Source organism: Rhinolophus ferrumequinum, chromosome 24 (assembly GCF_004115265.2).
Source record: "Rhinolophus ferrumequinum isolate MPI-CBG mRhiFer1 chromosome 24, mRhiFer1_v1.p, whole genome shotgun sequence".
NCBI lineage: Eukaryota > Metazoa > Chordata > Mammalia > Chiroptera > Rhinolophidae > Rhinolophus > Rhinolophus ferrumequinum.
In genome coordinates this window covers 28,840,618-28,862,715 of record NC_046307.1, presented here as the reverse complement: position 1 = coordinate 28,862,715, position 22,098 = coordinate 28,840,618, and the positions used below count along the sequence as shown (strand labels likewise).

General features: G+C 39.3%; 1 protein-coding gene across 10 annotated transcripts in view; it reads left to right on the top strand.

Annotated features, from left to right (window-relative positions):
• EBF1 (EBF transcription factor 1) overlaps positions 1–22,098 on the top strand; it is a 379,176-nt gene that overhangs the window by 7,898 nt on the left and 349,180 nt on the right. For all 10 annotated transcript variants that reach the window (XM_033096242.1, XM_033096250.1, XM_033096245.1 and 7 more), the window contains exons 5-6: positions 7,305–7,378; positions 17,229–17,297. In XM_033096242.1, the coding sequence (XP_032952133.1) occupies positions 7,305–7,378; positions 17,229–17,297 (143 nt within the window). The remainder of the gene's footprint in view (positions 1–7,304; positions 7,379–17,228; positions 17,298–22,098) is intronic.

The window sequence follows — 22,098 nt, the reverse complement described above, 5'->3', positions numbered from 1 at the left end:
AGTATCTACTGCAGAGGCTCAAATGAACCCTGTGGGAAGGTCTGAGGTTTAATGTGCCTCATTTCAGATTTTCATGTAGTATTTGAAATATGATTACGTTCTGTGATTGCTTCACTGAGTTATTTATCTTGAAATAGTTAAAAAGAAGCCTTTCACTTATTTTCCCTCCTAACATCTTGCTTGGAAAAAAGTGACACTTTTATAATTCAAAGAAAGAGTACCAAATTCCATAAAGTTATCAAAAACAAAACACTCCCTGCCCCCAAACAAAAGCGTTTTTCTTTCTTTTTTTTTTTTCTTTTTGGAAAGGAGAAAATAACAGCCACATAATCCGTGTATATATGGATTTGAAGGTAGATGATGTCCCAGCACAGTGGGGGTCCAAAGTACAATAATCAGAAATGCTGTCATATTTCTCTTCCCAGCTACTCTTTGTATATTTGTTTTGATGTTCCCGGTACTTGAAGTTATTGATGCAAGTGCATTTTTTCCTATTGATTGTTTCATTATATCCTGCCACAGCTACACAGATTTGATTAACAACCCTTTCAGTTCATGGTTCTTCATTGGTAGATAAACACATTTTTAGTATATCAATAAGTTCCAGAGGAATTCACTAGGCCAGCAGAGAGGTTCTTTCATATATTTGGGGAAACAAACAAAAAAGGATAGGGCAAGATTGTAGTCAAGAGCCATATTTCAGCAGCTTTCTCTCTCCTTTGGTAACATGTCAAAAATGCAGGTGATTTAAATTTCCTTGCACATAGAGGAATGAAGAAGTTTGGAATTTTTATGCATGATCAGGACCTGTGTTTGGGAAAATGTAAACTCATCACAGTGGAAAATGTGTTGTTTGGAGTCTGGGGGTGAAAACAAAGCTGATGGTTTTGGAGAGATTGCCGGAGCCAGATGGCCTAGTACTTCCCCAGTCTGGCGGTCCAACTGCTCCCTCCTGGATAATATACAGCCATTTGTTCGGGGATATTTACGCTAGAGCTGTTTCCATGTGAATGTTTGAACAGCATTAAAAACGAACATATTAGTGGTGATGCATTTATCGAACTTGTATGACTACATCGATAGACTGTTCTTGTGTCTGTACTTATATTATTACTGAGAGTCATGAAGGAGTGTTTGGATTTTGCTGAATTGTTTATGTAGTTGTTGAGCAAGAGTGATTTGGTCTTACTGAGTAATTAAAATATGTGAGCATTTGGAATCAAACTAATAGAAATAATGGTAGCACCTACCTCGAAGCTCTGTTAGGAGAATTATATGAACTCATACATGTAAAGTGCTTAGAATAGTGACGGGCACACATTAAGTGCTTAATAAATTAGCTGATTTATTATTATTATCATTATCATTATTATTATTATTATTCCATTGGGTTGACAAAGCCAGTTGTATCTACTAGTATAGATGGAAATGTAGTTACCATATGGGTGAAATATCTTTTAGTACCGCGAGGAAAAGAAATACAATATGGGGTTGTTAGAATGATTCAGTTTTTATCTTGGCATTTGAATAATATAAGGGATTTTATTTCTTTGAGACATAAAAGATGCATTCTAAAGCAAAACTGCTTTTGGTACACATTCTCTTTTTATTCAGGGCTGTGATGTAACTGAACAGCATACTGAATATGATATCATTCCTTTGCAACTTTCCTAATTCAGTTCTGAAAACGGCTTGCTTAGCTGCTGAGCTGAAATTACATCTTTGTAATTTGTTCACCAGTAGCCAGGCTTCTAATTGAAGGAAACTAATTTTTATTTTATCCTGCTATTAATGTTGGATTGCTGTTTGACACAATTGTTTATGAAATGTCAGATTTGTAGTGTTTTCTTTGGCACAGGTTAATTTTAACTAGGGCTCCTTCACCTTCTAGAAATTTCTAGGACTACATTAGCTAGCACTGTTTTTTTGTTTGTTTGTTTTTAATGAGGAGCAGTGGAACTCGGTGGTGGAATGTAATGATTCGTATCACAGTACGTTGAAATTATAAGTGTTCATATCATTTTTTGATTAATTTAAATTCTTTGTAACTTGCTACCAAATGCTCTTTGATAGCCTGTACTTAGAGGACACTTCACTTCTGGTTAAAGGAGATATTTAGTACGTTCATGAACTTATTTTTTAAGGTGACCAATTAGGTTTGGCCTTTTATTTTGTATGTGGATAAAAGAGTAACATATTTTCAAGGTTACTCTTTTGGTTTAAATAGAAAATTAGGAATTTTTGTTAGTTATAGATAACCTACTTACCTACCTTTATTTCTTTCTCTTTCTTTTTTTCTTTCTAAACTAATGATGACAAGTCTCCTATCGTTTGGGTGTAAACAAACAAACAAAATAATGAAAACATTTTGTTTCTAAAACCCTTTTGGATTTTAATGAACCAAAGTCAAAATATTCTCCTCACCCTCTTTACTTCGGCATGGAACAAAAAGAGTTAAAATTGTTAGAAAGTAAACAAAGAAAGCCATGCTTAATTCTCTGTATTTCCTTTGGCATCCTATTGAAGTGTGATACTAGTATATGTTCACTGTGTGTTTTTCATTTTACTGTGTGGTCTCTATCCATAGTAAGGTTCAATTAACTTTCAAAACCCAGTGATATTTTAGAAAAGCAAGGATGAACAGCACTTCACAAGATGCCTTCTAAAACAGTGGCAACCAAGGCAGATTTTCACTATTGATTGATTCCTTTTCAAACATGTCATAGGTTAATTTATAATTGGGCATTTGAAATTGATGGCGTTTTATCCTCTCACAGTAAACCTTCTGGCACTATTGAGTAAGGATATGAAAATTTAACCATTCCTATTTTTCCTTCTTGTTTTTGTTAATTATAAAACATTATTTTGGGGAGAAAAACCCCTTCACTCTGAAAGTTAATAGAGTATTACACATCATTTCATATTTTCTTTCCACTTAATAGAGGAGAATCTTAAGAAAAGGGAAGCTAGTATATCAGAAAAATAAATCTGCTTCAACTATGTTAAGTTTTGACAACTTGTTTATCAATTTCACCAGGTTGTTAAAGTTGAGATGAAGTTAGGACTGTTTATTCTTTTGCTTTTCTTCCTGAACAAGCATTGCTGCCACCTTAAAGCATTTATTTGCCATTGGCAGTATAATGGTAAACATTGTTTTCTGCTTGATATTGTAGTTTTTGTTTTGTCGGTTAAAACCTCAACTTGCTTTGCCATCAGTTTACTTGTTTAAATAATATGTTTTCTGTGCGCTCTTTCCCACTCTCACCCATCTCTGTAACAGGCCTTCCATCCTTACTCCTGAAAAACACATTGATTTATTTAAACCACTGTTGTCTTTGTGGCTCTCACAGCAGCCTACCTTCCTCACAAGGAGCAGACGCATGATTTACTATGGAGGATGAAAATAAGCCTTCTTCTTGGTGTTCCATTGTTCGGGCCCTAAACCAGCTGTCTATTAAAATGGTTTCACTTAAAATAGTCAATGCTGTTTATATGCTTCTGTGATTTCCCAGCTGATCTAGCCTCAATGAGCATTACTCACACCCCACAGGGGCACATATTTAAATTGGGAAGAAAAACAGGAACTTCTCCCTAAGTTGGTGTTAGAGGGTCCCTTTCCTTTTAGGCTTAAAGTCTGGGTTTGCTGAACTGTGAACCAGTCTTGATGTGAGTACTAAATATACATGGTGGAGAGTTGATGTGTAGCTATAAGTTGTGTGTATAAGCTGGAGGGAGAACTTGGTATTTTTTTTAAAAGTCTGTCTTATTGTTGATACTTTGCATTAGAGATATTTATCAAAATTAGTTTATCATATTTCTCTGTATTGGATCTCATCAGACTGTTGGTTTCTTGGCCCATACCTTTTCTATGATATTGTGTCTGTGTGTTTTAACAAGCTTTTTCAGTAACAAAAGCTGCTTTTGGCGAGATGGAGGTGAATCTGACTTTGAGTTGCACTCTCTAGCTTACGTGTTACACTGAGGTTCTCATTTACTCTGTTCACAGGATTTTAGTTCTACTCAATAGGAGAGCGGGCAGACTCCCTGTTTTACTTGCTTTTGTTTCAGAAGTCACAGAAGCAGCAAGCACTTCTTTCTCTGCGTTTAGGTGCTGAAAAATATTGTTTTGTTGAGGCCCCAACGAAAAGGGACAGCAGAAACTTCACGCTTCCATTTCTTAGAGTTCTTAACTATTTCTCAGCAAATCCAAACTCATGCGTTCATTTTTCTATGCTTGATTTAGAGAAAGATTCTCCATTTTGACTGCTGCCAGAAAGAGAGTGACAGTTTGGCATTTGGTAAAGAGATATATTACGGAGGCCTGTCCCTTCAGCAAATGATGTTCAGTCACCAAAGATAAAATCACGGGGTTCCTGGAGTCCATGGGTCATCCACTGGGGCAGTCACGTGCATTTTTGCATTGCAACATATCATTAATTGAATATCATCGTAGGCCCACTGATTTCAATGGAACCAGCAGCCTTAGTAAAAACAACATCTCTCACCTAGAGCTAATCAAAATGAGATGGTCTGAAATAACTGATACTCTCTCGTCCCAAAAAGAACCAAACTTTTTTTTTTTTCTCACAGGAGGGAAAACCCCACCAATACCTGTGAATTTATTTACCAAGTTACTTGCATTAGTTTTGCATGACAAAAAACTAAAGTTAGAACAGAGGTTGTCAGGGATATTAAGAGAACATACAAAACATGTAGTGATAATAGGATTTCACAGAAATGAGTGATTAGGTTTTTTTCTTTTAGCACCATGTGTGAGTTCTAATCAGTTATTTACAGTGTTTCTTTGATTTTTCAGCAGTGATTGCAGTAAAGACAGCAGGCAGATGTAATTTTTGCTTTTCAAAATGTTTTCGATGTACTTAATGCATTTTCTTGAGTAAAGCAACTTCTTGGGTATTTGAAAAGGTCTTTTAAGAATACAGGAAAGAAGCAGAAGTTGTAGGGCAGGGCTTTGTGGAAGACTCCTTAGAGAAGAACTGATCAAGGCGGCAGCTGTAGTTTTGCAACGCTCTGGGTTGATCAGCCGTCTTGTAATCTCAAGGCAACCCCAGAACACCAAGAAAATCAAAGACTTCATCTCTGAAACCCCTGAACCCCATAACCACTTCCAACAACTACCTACACCTGGACTCTTTGCTATATAATAAAAAACAAAACCCTAACAAAAACAAAACACAAAAAAAAGAAATGCAGGAAAGAATCATCAATGCATGTCATAACTAGGAGATAAAAATTTGAGGGATAATGTGCTATTAACATAATCTAGAATATCTCCCCAGAAGATAGTTATGAATTACATAAAGTGAAGTAGTAACTTGAGAGTGTGGAAATCTGGCTGATGATTTGTGCTGGATAGCAGGTATCACCTTAACCAAATGGTCAGAGTGTACTGCTGGTAGTGGAGTTAGTTCACGGTGTGATTTGATGCACTAAAGACTCAGGGCCACATCTCTGGTATTCTGGCGCTGAATTGTCTAACTTTAGTCTAAGTCTGAGGAAACATCAGACAAATCCCAAATGAGGCTGTTCTACAAAAGACCGGGCCTGTATTCTTCAACAATGTCAATGTCATGAAATGCAAAGACTCAGGAGTCTTCCGTACTGAAGAAGACATGACGATTGAATGCAAGGATTGGTATTGGATTGTATTTTTATTTTTTATGTTTTACTATTAGGACTTTATTGGGTAATTGGTGAATCTCAGTAAGGTCTGTAGATTAGATTATTGCATTGTATCAATGTTCATTTTCTAATTCAGATAATTGTACTGTGGTTATATAAGAGAATTCCTTGTTTTAAGGCAATACATGCTGAAGTATTGAGGGTATGTCTACAATTTATAATATATGACTCAGGAAAAAACTAGAGAGAAAAGAATAAAGCAAATTTAGTAAAATGTAAACATTTTAGGAGTGTGGGTAAAGAGTATCTTGGAATTCTTATATATTCTTGCAACTTTTCTGTGAGTCTAACATTATGTCAAAAGTAAAACCTTAAAAAAATACAGTTATGATAGGCTAACCACAAAAAGTGATTTTGATGGGCCAAAGGTAGGGAAATGTTTTCTGTTTATGCAGGTACCTTTTGTCATTTTTTAAAATTTATTGTGATTTTTGTTTTGTCATGGAGCTGGATATCTCAACCAGAGCCTGCTCCAAGGGTCTTCACACACTGTGTCTTAAGCGTTCCCAATCATTTACAGGTTCTGAAAGGCCCAGGTTCATAAATAAAGCCCATTAGAGACAACTACAAGTTAGTTACTGTAACATCTGCATGTTCTAAATAAGGATAGTCTGGTTAATTTAAGTAGTTTTATCACCAAGCAATTGAGGGTTATGTGAATGTGTGAAAGTAATTTATTAACAATTGGAAGCTGTGTTATATTAGTATTATGTGGCGATAAAGTGTTAAGTTTGTTAAAATGTATCCCAATGCGGACAGAGCACTACTCTACCGGTGGCTGTGAGTTTTTCTTTGGCCCAGGTACTAACATATAGATCTTCCAGGAAGCTGAGGTCCCAGGGAAACTCCCTAGGGATCCGAAGCAAAATGTTTGTACACACATTCCAAAAAACAGACAAAAACATCTTGGCTAGTGAGGTGGTTTGGGACTCCAGATTTTGAGCGTCAGGTGTAATTCTTCTCAGTTTAGGGAGAGAACTCTATGGCTTTAGCCCACACATATGCCGGTGAGCATTTCTTGTGGGGTGGGTGTACCCCTGGAGAGCATATGTTTTCAGCCTGTTATGGGGGAAGAAGGATTTTCCCTGACTGATGAATCATCTCAAAGAAGACAGTGAATGGACTCATGAACCATAACTCCACTTGTTTTCTACTACTCACCTCCAGAACACGACATGTTGGGGCTGGAACTAGTAAAATGAAGTGGCGAAAACATAGAAATCCATGTACTTTTCTATATTTCACATCAGTAGTGTCTCAGTCTGCTAAACCTGCTGGATTTCCCCCTCCTCTTTGATTAGATTTGCTTTTATTCTGAATTGAGGGGAGAATTGTGGTTGTCCTGATGACAGACAACCGTCTCATCCACTCATGCAAAGATGTGGGTCATAATATGATGGTTGACAGGCCAGAGAGGAGCATGTCCCCTTCCACTCCATGTGGACTGATCCTTAACAACGGGTCTTGAAACAAGTGAGGCCTTTGCCTCCTGAAAACTAATGGGCTCGCACCCGTGGTGAAGTGGTCAAGAACTCAGTGGTGCTAGTTTGTTCTCTGCTTCTTGGTTCCATTCTTAGCTCAAATCGTGCCTTTGTTTACAGGCCATAGTGTATGAAGGCCAAGACAAGAACCCAGAAATGTGCCGAGTCTTGCTCACACATGAGATCATGTGCAGGTAAGCAATACCTTGTTCTCTCCCTTTAATTAGCAAAGAGAAGATGAATTGGTTATCTCAAAGCTAGGTGAACTCAGGTCTGTTTGGGGGTCCACGTTGATCCTGCTTCTATGAGACTATCTAAAAAGGACTGTGAGGTGTTGAGAATTTGGTACTAAATTGTCAGGCATCAGAGTGGTTCTCAGTTATTTATTAGATTTCATCCTGTAAGATGTACATTTCCATTTTGATACCACACTGTTAATGGGTACAAAGCAGTGCCCTCCCCTTCTTCCTTTCAATCGAATAAAATACAATATTACCCTTTTAGTGTTAATATATGCGCTCAACTACGTCACTAGTAAAATGAGTAAGAGTTCTGTTGATGTCCGCAGGAGCCTCTGTTTGGATGAGATTTGAAAGCGATGGTTCCCCTTTTTAATTCTCCCGCTTAAAAAGGTGACTGTCCATACCTAGGCATCATGTCTCCTTAAATGGAGTGTGGGTTTTCTTTTTTCCCCCCTTGACTCTGATCTTTGAATCTTAGTTAACCTTAGTATAATAACTGCCAGTGTAGCTAACATTTCTCAGGGTTAGTGATCTTTTAGAAGGGTATCAAAGATGAACCCCCGAAAGGTGTAAACATGCATGTCATCCCCATGTGAGTGTCTTTTTTTTTGCCTAATATCAGACTGAAGCTACATTTGAAAACAAGCAAATGGACCAAATTCACATCCATAGCCTCAGCCAGTCCTTCCACATGTGACCGACTAGGCCAGAGAACACCCTTTTAACTTTGCAGTTTAGGATTCTTATTCTACTTAAAATAACACTGGTACTTTGCTCCCAATATATTCTGAGTAATTGGATAAAGCATGAAAATGCCACTATGCATCAGAGAAAGGCTCCTAATTGCTTTGTTAGCCATGCAGGCTCTCCCTGGCACAAAGCATGCTTGGCTCCTGACTCTTACTGACCAATCCGGCCACTTCAGCATGGGTGGGCTTTATTTGTTGTTCATGGACTAGTGGGGAACTCAGTCTTAAAACCCTGTAAGTGGAAATAAAATAGGAAGGCCTAATGTGTTTTCTTAGTGAAATCCCAAATATTAACTACTTCTTTATAATTATGTATATATCTAAAGATTTCCTTTTTTCGTATTTCTTTTTTTGAAAACGTACTTCTAATGTATTATTTTAAAATACACGGGAGTTTCACAAGTTTTGCTTCAGTGATTTTAAAACTTGTCAATTATTCAAAAACAACAACAACAGGTTGCTTTTCTCTAACTTTAAAGCAGTAGCAAACCCCAAAAATATGGTTATGAATTTCTTAGAAGATGTTATTAGGCAAAAATTAGTGCTATACTGTCTATAGCAATTGTACGATTAAAGCTGAGTCATACTTTTCAGAATTAAATGAGTAAAATCGTCTTGAAAAGCATTAAAAATAACCTCCTTTGTACTACTGTTTTTTAGACTGTACGTATCTCTATTTCAGCTCCCCACAATTAGCATGTCATTGGAATGAATTTTCAGTGTTCTAATACATGTGATTCTAGCGAAATAGGAGACAGACAGGAAGATGGATCTCAACCAATAGGCCAACTAATATCTATATATCATAGATTTGCATCTCATATCTGTACATTTTTGGACGATGCTAGGAATAATTCTATTCTTGAAATACTTAAAGATATATTGTGCCTTTCACACACAAGCCTACCCTCTATTAATGCAGTTTATATTTTTCTTGTTCTTAAAATTCATTGGTCGAGAAAGTACTTTATTATGCTGGTTGGTGTGCTTTACTGCTGATGCTCTTTCTATTTTTCAGAAACATAAAAATAGCAAAAATAAAATCCTCAAGCCACTGCAGGCAAATGATGATGTTTGTATTGCATGGCTGAGAGGGAAAAGCCATATTCAAAATGTCATCCTGTTACTGTTACAGATTATGATTTTGCTGGCTGCCTATGGATGTGGAAGGGGTACTGTTTGTTTACTAGGCCGCCATGACCCTATTACACAAACCTGTCATCTATTGTGTGGCTAACAGTCTTTTAAATTGCAAATCTGATGCTCTTTAGGGGGCTTTAGGAAAAAAAAAAAATCTCACTTTCCACACCATCCTATTTCTCTTGATTTCTTGCCTGTTGTAAGTGGAAGTTGGGATGTGCTGAATTTGCACCAGGGGTGCAAATGCAGGCTCAATTATAAGCATAAAATTAGAGTCTGTTCACCATTAATCAGCCTGGCTAATTGCTATGCACCACCATTAGCCATATGGTGTGAAAGACAGCTTGCTCTCCCCAAGATGAAATTTCTTCATTGCAGACATGAAATAGTGAGGGCTCTGGATTTTAAAATAGCATGTTTTAGATATTTAATTCCTAAACAACTCTCTGCATTGCTTTCTGTCAAGGCTAACGGCACAATAAAACTTTGCGTTTATGTCACAAAAGCTGTATGTTTATAGTACATTGGAGCAATGGGAAATGAGACACAGAGAATTTACATCGACAGGAAAGGGTTTGGGATGATTCTGTTTTGTGGCAGGGAAAGGTAAAAGAAAAAGGGGAAAAAACAAGAAAGAAAGAAAAACACCAGGAAGTTGTGTCTCATGTGGTTGCAAATTGAAGAAATCCATTTGGTCCCGTTCTGAGGGTGACCCCATGGCATGAGCTTGCTAAACGACCTGCTGCCATTGCATTATAATTATTGCCACTCTTTGAGACAAAACCTCTTTGACTTGATGGCATCGAGCTCTTTCTGTAGAATTCTGGGAGAATTTCTGCATGTTTTGGTAAATTGGAATCTATCATTACATTTTGCTAATACCTGGTGGTTAAGTTCTTAAAATAATATGGCCCCATTAAGGTTTTTTTCTTTAAAGATAGAGTCCATAAGGGATTTGATTATAAGTGCATCTGAACATCCTGTGTTTAAATGGAAATGGAAAATAGGTACTATGCTTGGTAGGTGAACCCAGGTCCCGACCTCCCAGGCAGGCTGAAGCAGATTTCCTCTTTCCAGTGCACAGGATGGCTGAGTGCTCTGTTGAGGGGAGCACGCTAGTCCCCTTATCAGCACCTGGCTTCTTGTGGGGGTCTGAGTTAGCTCTCAGGAGTAGCCTCTCCCTTGATCTGGCCTCTTCTTCCTTCCTCTTTTGCCGGCTTATTCTGATTCTGTCCGATTCCCACTTCAGCAGGGTTTCTTTAGGACAGCGTCCCAGGCCCTCGTCCTGAGTTTTGTCCCCTTTTAGGCATTCTGATTATGTCCTGTGCTTTTCCTTCAGAGCGCTCCACACATTGTAACTGTGTCCACGGCCTGTCTTTTTTGGTTGGACTAAGAGTTCCTTGAAGGCAGGGAAGGTACTCAGTTTTCCTCCGTGCCTCAGTTGTCTGTGTGTGAAATGGGGGGAAATATTGTTTCTCATAGGTGGTGGTTAAGATTAAATGCTCTAATCCCTGTAAATGCGGATCGTGGTGCCTGACACATAGTAAGTGTTGAATGTCTATCGTTATTATTATTAGTAGTAGCAGGAGCAGCGTTATCCATCGTGTCTAGCCAGGTACCTGGCATGCAGTTGCTCAGAGTGAAAGATTGATAAGAGAGCACTGAAAGGAAGTGTCTCCTAAGTACATTTTAATGTACTTTGTTTACTCTAACGATGGTGGTGAAGGATGTTTGCATTCATTCTTTTAGCACCTACTGTGTTGGCGGAGCCAAAAAGGACTGGTTTCTGCAGAAGGAGAGTTTACGGGTTAGCCTGGGAGGGGAGACCTGTAGGCAGATAACTCGACTGCGTTGTAGAAAGGGTGGACTGTGATGACAGGTAAGCAAAGGATTGAGGCTGTTCGGAGAAGGGAGGACATACTTGTGGTGGATAATAGCCACAGGAATGGGGAGGAGGGCGAGAGAGGCGCATGAAGACATGGATGGGCCCATTTGTTGGTGGTCCAGGCAGGATTTCTCTGTGGAGAGGTCTACAGGTGGGGGGACCTGTGGCCTGGAGCTGGGAAGAGTCAGGGTGAAAGCTAATCCACTTCAAATAACCCACTTCACTTCCCCAAGGTGAGAGTTGAAGCTGTGGTCTTTCAAGGGATTGACAAGGGTGGGAGAATAGAAAGAGAAGGGTCCTTGGACACGTTCTTGGGGAATAATCAGATTTAGCAAGGAAGGAGGGTGTGTTTGAGAATCAGGGAAAAGAGCCTTGATCATATAGAGCATTGAAATAAAAAGAAAGTGTTTCAGGAAAAAAGAAGGAGGAAGCTTCTTTCTTCTCCTTCTTCTTCTCCTTCTCCTTCTCCTCCTTCTCCTTCTCCTTCTCCTTCTCCTTCTCCTTCTCCTTCTCCTTCTCCTTCTCCTTCTCCTTCTCCTTCTCCTTCTCCTTCTCCTTCTTCTTCTTCTTCAAGAGAATGAGAAAACTTGACAACATGTGTGAACTCAAGGAAAGAATGAACTTATTCTTACAACAATTAATCAGACTATACAGCGAATTCCTATATCTCATTCTCTAGCCCCTTTGGCTCAATAAGGTAAGATACAGTGGTACCTCGGTTTTCAAACATAATCCACGAGTTGTGAAACATTCAAAAACAGCCAACCGCTAGGCCTCAGGATCTTGCTCTCAGTGGAAGCCGTGTGACATGTTTGACTTCTGAGTCGTGTTCGAAAACCGAAGCATTTACTTCCGGGTTTACGGCATTCATAAACCAAAATATTCGTCAATGGAGACGTTCGAAAACCTAGGTACCACTGTATTTTGTTTTTTACTGTAAAGCTTAGAGATGTATATGGTGATTTTTTTCCAGGTGAGAGAGCCTCTACTTAGAAGAAGAAATTCCATTGTCCCTAAAATGAGTATTGGCAGGTCCCACGACTAGGAAACATCGAGCTGCTTCTTGCCCTGATTTATGTGTGCCCGGAGCCGTGTGTCGGCTCACTGGCGATACACCACCTGTGTTAGCCTAAGGAAGAGACTCATAAGTTTGCTTTTCCCTGGGTGTGCAGGATTCTCCTGGATATGCACGAGCCTATTGGGGAAAGGGACGCTGTTTTGAGTCTACGGTGTACGTACAACACTCTGGGTACCCACTCTTGTGACGGGTCACATTGCTCTCCTGCCACTTGGGTTGCAGGTGGAGAAAGGATGTGAAATATTGGGAGTCCTGCTTTGTGACAAAGTACATTAGGAAACTCCAAGCCCCCTATAGATGCTTTCGGAAGCGAATACCAGGTGTGGGCCTGGTACAGTGCCTGACACACCTAGTAGGAGCCTGAGAAACACCATTCTGAGTGGGTGAAGATCCATCAGTCCCACAGGAATGAGGACACATAATCATCACTGTGCGTTCTTTCCTTACCGCGGTAACTTTTCCTTGGAAGTGCTTTTGCGTCTGTTGTCCCACGTACTATATTGTTTCATCCTGAGCCCTCTTCTGTGTTAAACGTTTAGTGAACCTGTTCTCTTTTTCAGCCTGTCCTTGGTTAAAGCCTATATCTTGTGTATGGTAGAGGTTGGAGCCCACCTTTTTTGGTCCTTCTGAGTTTAGCGGAAGAAACGAGGGGCAGTTCAGCTTAGAGCAGCGAGGGCTCTTGGGCAGGAAAGGCTGTCATGGGAAGGAGAGGTCTTTGCTTGGTACTGAGGTCAGAACTAGGAGGCCACTGGGGGTGGATGTCAGCTCAGTCTGAGGGAAGACCTTCCTTCCCCAGTGACAGTTGAGTTTTAGTATTTTAGTAGGAAAGTAACAATGCAATACAAAGCAGAAGACTACAGGTGTATGTAAATAGGATATATGCCCTCCGTTCTTCCCCACTTCTTATTCCACTCCTAGAGGTTACAGCTTTGAAGTTTCTATTCATTCGTTCAAGAAATATTTTACGAGGTCTTAGTGTGTCAGGCTCTGTTCTAGTTGCTGGAGATTTAAGGGTGAGTAAAAAAGTCTAAGATTCCTGTCCTTGTGGGGTTTATATTCTAGTGTGAGAGACAGACAATAAGGAAGAAGGCAAGTAAATATAAAATATAATGTGGCGAGCGTTAGGAAGAACGTCGGAGCAGGATAAGGGGGTGGAGAGCTCTGGGCTAGTCAGGGAAAGCCTTTCTAAGGCAGTGACTTTGTGCAGAGATTTGAGTGAAAGGAGGGTGTGAACCATGCTTGTGACAAATTCTCTTTCACTCCCTCCCTCCTTTACCCTCTCTCTTCCACATTTTTCTCCCAGAAATGGGATCATACCAAACATACTGTTCTGCAACTTGGTTTTCTCAATTCACAATATAATACAGTGCACAATATATAATAGTGCATAAAAACTCACCTTCATTCTTTCTAATGCACAGAATTTCATATGTACATGTGTGTACTATTGATAGGTATACACATATACATACACATGTCTCATGTGTGTGTGTGTGTATACACACACACATATATATATATGCATATATATATATATATATATATATATATATATATATATATATATATATAATGTATTTTTAAAAGTAGGCTCAGCTGTAGATACTATTTTGTTGCTACCCCAGCTGCACAGCAAAGCCCAAGAATAACATTTTGGGAATGATGACCGTGTAATGCCGGGACGTCACCTGAGAAATAGGAACCTGTGGGCTGTTTTTCATCATACTTTGCCCATTTTTAAAATAAATGTTACGTGACCTCCAGCCCCTTGATTCTCTTTTCTCTCTCCTTCATCCCCCCATTTTATTCCTATTCTATCCTTCCTGCTACACTTCTGTTCTTTGCATCTGGCTGTCCCCCTAGATCCCCGGGGGCACAGTACTGAGGGGTGGTCCTCATTTATGCTATTCTTCAATTCATCTGGCTTTTTTCAAAGGCATTTCTATTTTAAGGAGATGAGGACAGTGCTTAAGTCAAAGGACAAATCTCTGGCTTAGAGTGGCACTTGCTTGGGGGAGGTGGTTTGGTATATGGGATGGGGTGGGAATAAACTTTCCTTCCATCAGCAGTGCCTGCCCAGAGGGTCAGCTTGGCTTTCTTTATCTGTCACCTTTGTATTTTCTTGGATTGTATTACCCCCCCCCCAATACATTACATTCATTCATGAGTCAATCAATCAATCAATCAATCAATCAATATTTGAACTTCTCTGCTCTATTCCAGGCCTTATGCTACTCCTTAGGTAAATGAAATTGATAGTTTCTTCCTTTATGAAGCATACGGATTGATGAAGGAGAAGAAAGATAGCAACAAAAAAATACACAAATATATATGTAAGAATATAATTTGCGTTGTGTTAAGTGTCCTGAGAGGAAAAACCAGGAGAAACCTAATTTTGATTAAGGGCAGGTGTCAGGGCCAACATCTCCGAGGAAAGAGGCTAGAGACTGAGGTCTGAAGGGGGAGCAGCTCAGGGGTCTAAGGAGGAGCAGAGCAAGAGGGAGGCTGGGCTGGGCCTCGGCCTGAGGTCACACTGAGTGTGCCACTTCAGGGAGATTGAAATTGGCCAGTGAGACTGGAGCTTGGCAAGTTGGAGGAGAGTGACAGGAGTTGGGAGGTGGTCTGGCATCGTGTCATTTCTTAGATTTAGTCTAAGTGCTATGGGAAGGCATGAAAAGGTCTTGGACAGTGAAGTGACACAGTCCTATTGACATTTTGAAAAGATCACTCTGGCTGTTGCAGGGAGTGCTGAGTGGAGGTAGTAAGCCCAGGTGGGAGGCCACTGTAGGAGTCCAAGGAGAAATGAAAGTGACCTGGAGAAGGGTGGTGGCAGTGGGGAGGGAGAGAAGCAGATAAGCTGGAGAGGTAGGTTCTAGTCCACAATTACCATCATGCAAATTGCAAGAGTCCCTCCCTGGAGGGCATTTAGTCCTGGCAGGACCTTGGTGAGGGTGTGGCCACGGGGGACTTGCATTGCCCACTTGCTGTTTTGAAAAAGAAAGGAATAAACTAGGAAACATAAAGGAGAAACAGGCCTTCCCATTGATTGTTTTTTTCCCTGAGTAAAGGGAGTCTTGGGCTGCTGTTGGCGACATGCTGTCTGCAGAGCACAGAGCAGCCTTGCTCAGAATTAGAGGAGGAGGCTGGAGGAGGAAGGAGCAGGGAGTGATAATGGCACCAACCCTGCACCGAGCACTTAGTAGGCCCAGTCATGGAGCCTGCTTTGTGCCCTTATTGCATTGAATCTGCACCCCCTCACTTAGAGGTGGGTACTGCACTTGCTCCCTTTTACAAGTGAGGAAACTAAGACTGTGAGTGCGAGGACCTTGCTCAGGTTGCCACAGGTGGCTCTTTCTGGTCCCAGAGCCAGTATTCTTAACCAGTATGCTCTTCTGCCCTTGGAATGGAGGCGTAGAGGACCAGCTCTCAGGGAAGATGGAGCTGAGTTTTGAAATGATTTTTTGGCATGCATTCCAACTATTGTACTTCTCCTTCCCTTGTTCCTTCACGTGTCTCTTACCTATTTGGGACACTTGGGGCTTTCTACTCACAGAGCACAGGTATAGCAGAACTCAGACCTGGAGGAAATCATCCCCTGTGACTCAGAAAGGCAAAGGTTAGAAGGTTAGCCGGGGCTTTGACAAAGGAGACACAGCTCTTAGTATTGCTTTCTGAAGACAGGAAAGACAAGCAGAATTAGCCCCAAATTTGGAAGCTGATTCTCTTCTCAGGCATATAGTTACAGCCAGGAAAGAGACTTCCCAGCTTTAGTGGAAGACTCCCTATGCAGCAGTGTATTTCTGGGTCCTGAAAATGAAGTTCAATGTTTCGTTCTCTCTGGCAGCTCTCTAAATTTAGGTTCTATGATTCACTAAGTGTGTATGTGTGTGTGTGTGTGTGTGTGTGTGTGTGTGTACACGCACACACGCATGTGTGCCTGTGTAAGAAAGAGGGAGAAAAGTACCTGTGTAATTTGTGGTGTTTGGTAATGTATAACCCTTGGATAGCTTCCTCACCTCCTTGACTGATCAAATAAGTGCTTTTATAGTGTGCCCCAGTCGCCATGTTTTATTTGCAAACAAGTATCAGGTGAAAACTATCCTTGACCATGGGTAATTTTCAAAAACCCTAATTTTCCACCTTTTAGAAGCATCTTAGTTAAAAAAATACTGACAACCTTAGGCTCACAGCTTGGGTGGGTGATTTTCTTGCCCATGGCTGCTTTTTGTCTGACCTAATAAAGAACATCCCCTGTCAGGGCTGTGCTAAGCCTTTCGATCAATTGTCCATAGTACTTCTGGAAAACTTAAATGATAGCCAGCGCAGGGCACACAAGTCAGAGGACATGTTGATCTCTTGTTTATCTTAATTATTGTGTTGTACTTTTATTCTCATGAAGATGGTTCAAAAACAAACAATCACAGCTTTCGGATTTTGAAAATCCTACGGTTGAAGGAAGTATCTCCCATAAAAAAGAAAGGAGAAGAGAAAGGAATCCATTTAATACAAAATGACTGGAGGGGGAGAAATCACTCATACCTCATTATTGACGCGTTCCACACAATTAGTGTGATCTAGAGGGAAGAACGTTTGAGCCACCCACAACCCTGAATATTCTCATTGGGTAGATATAATAATAATGCATTTCACAGTGAACTCTTCCAATACCGCGGGCAGTCATGGGGAGACCCCATCTTAGGGCTGTCAGCCGGCTCCCTCCCGGAGAGTCCCTCTCCCTCCCTCCTTCTTTGTGCAGGGAGAGGTTAAGCCTGGCCATTAACCCATAGGTGACCCACATAGAATGTTCTGTCCCAGGGATCCGTTGATTGCCAGGTATGGCTTTGTGGTAATTCTAGCATTTGCAACCCAGCAATTTGAACCTTCTGTCTGCCTAAATGATGATTTTACATTGTAATGGTCGTACTAAATCCTTTCGCTTTTGCTCCATAGCCGCTGTTGTGACAAGAAAAGCTGTGGCAACCGAAATGAGACTCCCTCAGATCCAGTGATAATTGACAGGTAGGGACCACTACTTTCACTGGATTCTTATTCCTCATTATAATGAAACACCTGCCTTGTGTCGCTCATGGGCGAGGGTTAGGAATGCATGTGGCCGAAATTTGCCTGTTTGGTCATGACTTAAGCCGCGCGGAGCGATTGCGATCCCTGGGAAAACCATATGGAATGTTTTCTGGAGGCCTGTTTTCTTGGATTGCCCTGGTTCTGTGTCTGATTCATGCTCCTAAAGGAATCTTTTTTTTTTTTTTTCTTTCCTGACTTTCTGTGGCTCAGTCCTCATGCTGTGCCAGGAAGCTTCAGAAATAAAATAATAATAGTTTGTGATTTATGAAATGTGGTAGGGTGCTTATAAATATTTAACTTTTATTTGAAAAATGTTTGAATCATTATCACTTTTAGCTACAGTAGTTCTGTTGGATGTAATCCATCTACATTTTAAGATTTTATTTATGCATAAAAGCAGTTTTAAAGAGATCTGTGAACCAAGATTTTCTACTGTTATTTCCTGGGTTTGATTGTAGCTCATACTGTATTGTAAGTTGATTAATTTATCCTGCTTGTCTTAATTATCATGTTTTTAAACAGATCCATATTACTAATCTGACATGACCAAGTAAATCACTGTAGAACAATAACCTGCTTTAGTTGTTCGGTGCGATTTCAAGTCAGTGTGTGCGCTATTGTGTGAAGTCGCCTTCCAAATATTCATTTTACATTTTAATTATTGAGATTCGTTGTATGGAAACAGGTATGGTAAACCATTTGTTGCATAACATTACTCACTGAGAGTTAAATCGCCTGGAAGGTTTATAGATACGGTCAGTTGTCAGCTGGCAAAAGAGCCAGCACCCTCCACTAGCTGGAAAAGAGCCTTGCAAATAAGACTGACCGATCCCTCATTGAGGAAATCTACAGCTGAACAAAAGTCCCTTTTTGGGTCTGGTAATATTGATTTTTGACCAAAAAACCCTCACTTATCTGTCTTTCCAATTCGACCATTTTGGGGCTGCTTTCCCATTTTTCAGTTAACTGAAAAGTGTTTGCTTCATCATAATTTGTGTCACAACATTGATCGTTGATTTTGACTTATGTGGTTCTTCAGGCTTAAACCCAATTTGGTTGCCAAGTAGCTTTATAAAGCTTACATTTCAATCAGATATTTTAATTAAGTATCTTACTAATATTCACTAACAACATACATTTTGCTTGATAAATAAGTATTAATATACTTGATTCAAAGTTAATACATGTGTGTGTTTACTGTGTAGTGAGGTTGTGTGCTGCCTGTAGAATTAGAATAGCATGTGTATCTGTGAGAGCAGGTGTACCATTCATGTTATTTCTTTTTCTGCAATGGAAGATACATCTTCAAATGAATAGGATAAAAAAATAAGTATAACCTTTTATGCTGTTGGTTTCATTTAAATACACCTCTTCAAAATACCACGTGTTATTTTAAGCAAGTTTCTCTTACTCATCCATTAAAAAGAAAGTGTTCTGATCAAAGGACCAGCCCAAATATTCCCCCAAACTTTGAAACTATAAGCATTTTGTTCTCCCACACAGTTCCTTTTGGTTTAGATGATGACGAGAACCTTACCTTGCCACCCGCAATGAAAACACTTTTTTTTTGCTTGTGAATGGGTTAAGCTTTTAAGTTCTTCGTTTGGTTTTAAGCCGTGACTCTGATATAGAAGGTTGATATGACTGTGGTTTGAATAACATTTGATTTTGACCTGTTCCTGTGGGTTGCGATGGCATAAGAAACTTGACTCAGCAGCACTGTAATTAGCCCGGCCCGTGTTTTTGAAACAGGATTGTGTTACCTGGATTGTATTAGTGTGGCTTCTATTGTTGCCGCCTTGCATCTGTCCCAGTAGGGTACTTAAAACCTTTTCTTGGCTGGGGTAGTTCAAACAATTTAGGCAAAATAAGTACGCACTTTATACTGTTGGTGGCTTTGGAGATATTGCTCATGACATTTATCCTTTTCATTTTTCCCCCCTTTTTGGTTTGACAAAGTAGAAAACAGTGTGTAGCCAATGTTGGTCTCTTAAGAGAGGAGAGTTTTAAAAACGGCCGAAACCCAGTGCGTCTGCACAAGTCCCAACATAGGTTTATTTGCTGGCTGTTGCCACTGTCTCCTACGAACTGTCTTTTCAAGCAGTGATGCCAGCTGATATGCAAAACCCCATTTAGCTATTCTTATTTGCATCTGAGTTTTCAGAATTTATTTGTCCTTCAGTCTGCCAAAGATTTTAAAAGCTCCAGTGTTGTCTATGCTGATATGTGAAACTTCCATTTTTAATGATGAGCGAAGAGAATAACAAGAAAAGAACTTACACAAGTAAGGGCAAAATAGAAAAGGTTTTTTCAATTTTATCAAATTGCTGCAAAGGAAAAAAAAATGGCAACCGTGTTTGAATTTCATAGCTTCCAATTTGATTCTATATTACTGATTGCATAATATCTGTGTTACGTGCTTAGGGCTTGATTTGTTTTCAGATTTATGGATGTGAATCCCTGCATATTTTGTAAAAATAGGTTGTGGGGCCCGCATTCAGTAGCAACAGTAACTGTTTTTACAAGACGCATTCAATATGCCGTTATGGAGCTGAGGGTACAGGCAATCCCTGGGTTAGGATTTCCCAGTTTTCACACACATTTACCTTCTGGGCACCAGTAATTTTTTAGCTCCCTTTGCTTGTCCTTCAGATTTTGGAAGAACACTGCTATTTTTATCAGTCAAAAGACTTTTAGCAGTGGTTATTCAGGAAAACTATTTATAGGGTAGATAGAAGAGGCTTTCGGTCATACGGCAGTGGTGCAGGGTAAGCTATTTCTGTGTTGAATTTTGGCTGTATTATTTCTGCCAGTGATTTGGGGACATCAGCTTGGCATAGTCTATCCAAAAAGTGGAATTAACAAAATCGGGAGTTGCATACTGTGATTTAGAAAATTGGTTTCTACTTCATTATTTTATAATAGCATGCAACAAAATAAGAAAAATATGACCAAACTCATTTTACAATTGTGGCAATTTGTCAAGTCACTTCCAAAAAGTTTGTTGGAAAATTCCTGTAAATGTAGAGAGCGTGCATCTGGAGTTGACTGCCAGGTTATATTTCTGCCTGATGCCAAATGACTTGATTAAGCATATAAAACCCAGGCTGTGCCCAATGATCCAGATATTTGGGCTGTGTAGACATGGGAAAAGTCAAATGTGTTATGTTTAATAGCTGATGACCAGGAACTAATAACAGCAAATTTCATTATTGTTGAGGTAAAGGGCTATGTGTAGTAATTATTGTTAAAGTAAAAAGCAAAAAATTACTTGCAGTTATTGAATTAAGGTGGAGATTGATTTAACATATTCACACAGTAACTCATATTTGAATTTAAAAGGTTTGCAATAAAATTCGTGTTTAGAAATTGAATAAATTGTAGTTTTATTACCACATTGGATATTCTTGTGTCCTAACCTTTTTCCTTGCAGTTATCTTAGTTCAATAAATAAAACCTCATTAGACTATTCCCATTTCAACGAGTTTATTAAATTTTGCAGGAGTAATTAGCATAAGCTGTGCTAATTTTTCTGGAAGACTAATGAGGGAGGTTCTTAATTAGGTTTTCTTTGTAAGAATCAGAAAAGATGATAATGACAAAAGTCACATAGGGTAGTCTGATTTGGGAACCTAGTTTTTCTGAATCTATAAAAAAGCTTCCATTTCTATGTGGAAACTTCTTTATAAATGCTTGAACCGAACATATTAAGTGTGCAGACTGTTAGTCCGTATCTAGTTAGTTAGGATTACCATCCATTCTTGATTTGCTTCACAAAACTCTTTATTTTCCTACCCGTGACTCACTAAACTCTTTGAGCAGTGACATGGATGAATACAGATGGTCTTACAAAAACATTGTTTTCCCCTCCAAATTATACTCTAGGATTCTTTTTACATAGAGCCCTAAAGTTTCTCGTCAGATTTGTGTCACTTATTTCCAGTAGGGCAGGATGGGGGATGGCTCAATATTTCTTTGTTTGGTTGGTTTTTCAATTTAGGATCAGTGCGATTGATGGAATAGTTAGACCACTAAGGGAAAAATAAGAGCCCAATTTTTCATTGCCTTGTAGTATGAATCCCGAGCAGTTATCAAGTGGATTCTTTTTTTTAATAGAGAGAAATAATAAGGGATGAAATTCCTCCTCAAATTACGTTCTCCTGTCTTGTGTGAATTTAGATGTAGTCCTTTTCAAGATATGTGGCTGCAGTAACCTGCAAGTTTTGAGTTCCTCAGCCAGTATTGAAAACATGAATTTTTAAAGCCTGTCCACTAAGATACCTCTAAAGATTTTGGGTTTGCTTATTGTAACCTTAACAGATTTGTCTTTCTTTTCCATTTATATGAATCCCTATGTCTATGTTTGAGATGTAAGCTTTGACATGCAACATAAAAAAAATACAAATTTTGAGTTTTGTAGCATGAGACACCTAGCCTGTTTGGAATTACTATTCTTCAAGGCCACACTTATTCAAGGGTGTCCTAAAAAAGAAAAGAAAAGAAAACAAAACAGAACAAAAAAACCCTCTATTTGTCTTTTCCAGTATTTTCTAAAGATCTTCCACATCTAGATCACTTTCATTTAGGTAACACTCATTGGGTTTGTTTTATGATTATTGGCTGAAATATAATGTTCAGGAGTGAAAAATATCAGAATGCATTTTTTACCTGTTGTTTTTACATGATGTTTATCATATGAGTAGAGAAAGTTAACCATGTCAGGGTTGTTCAAAGAACC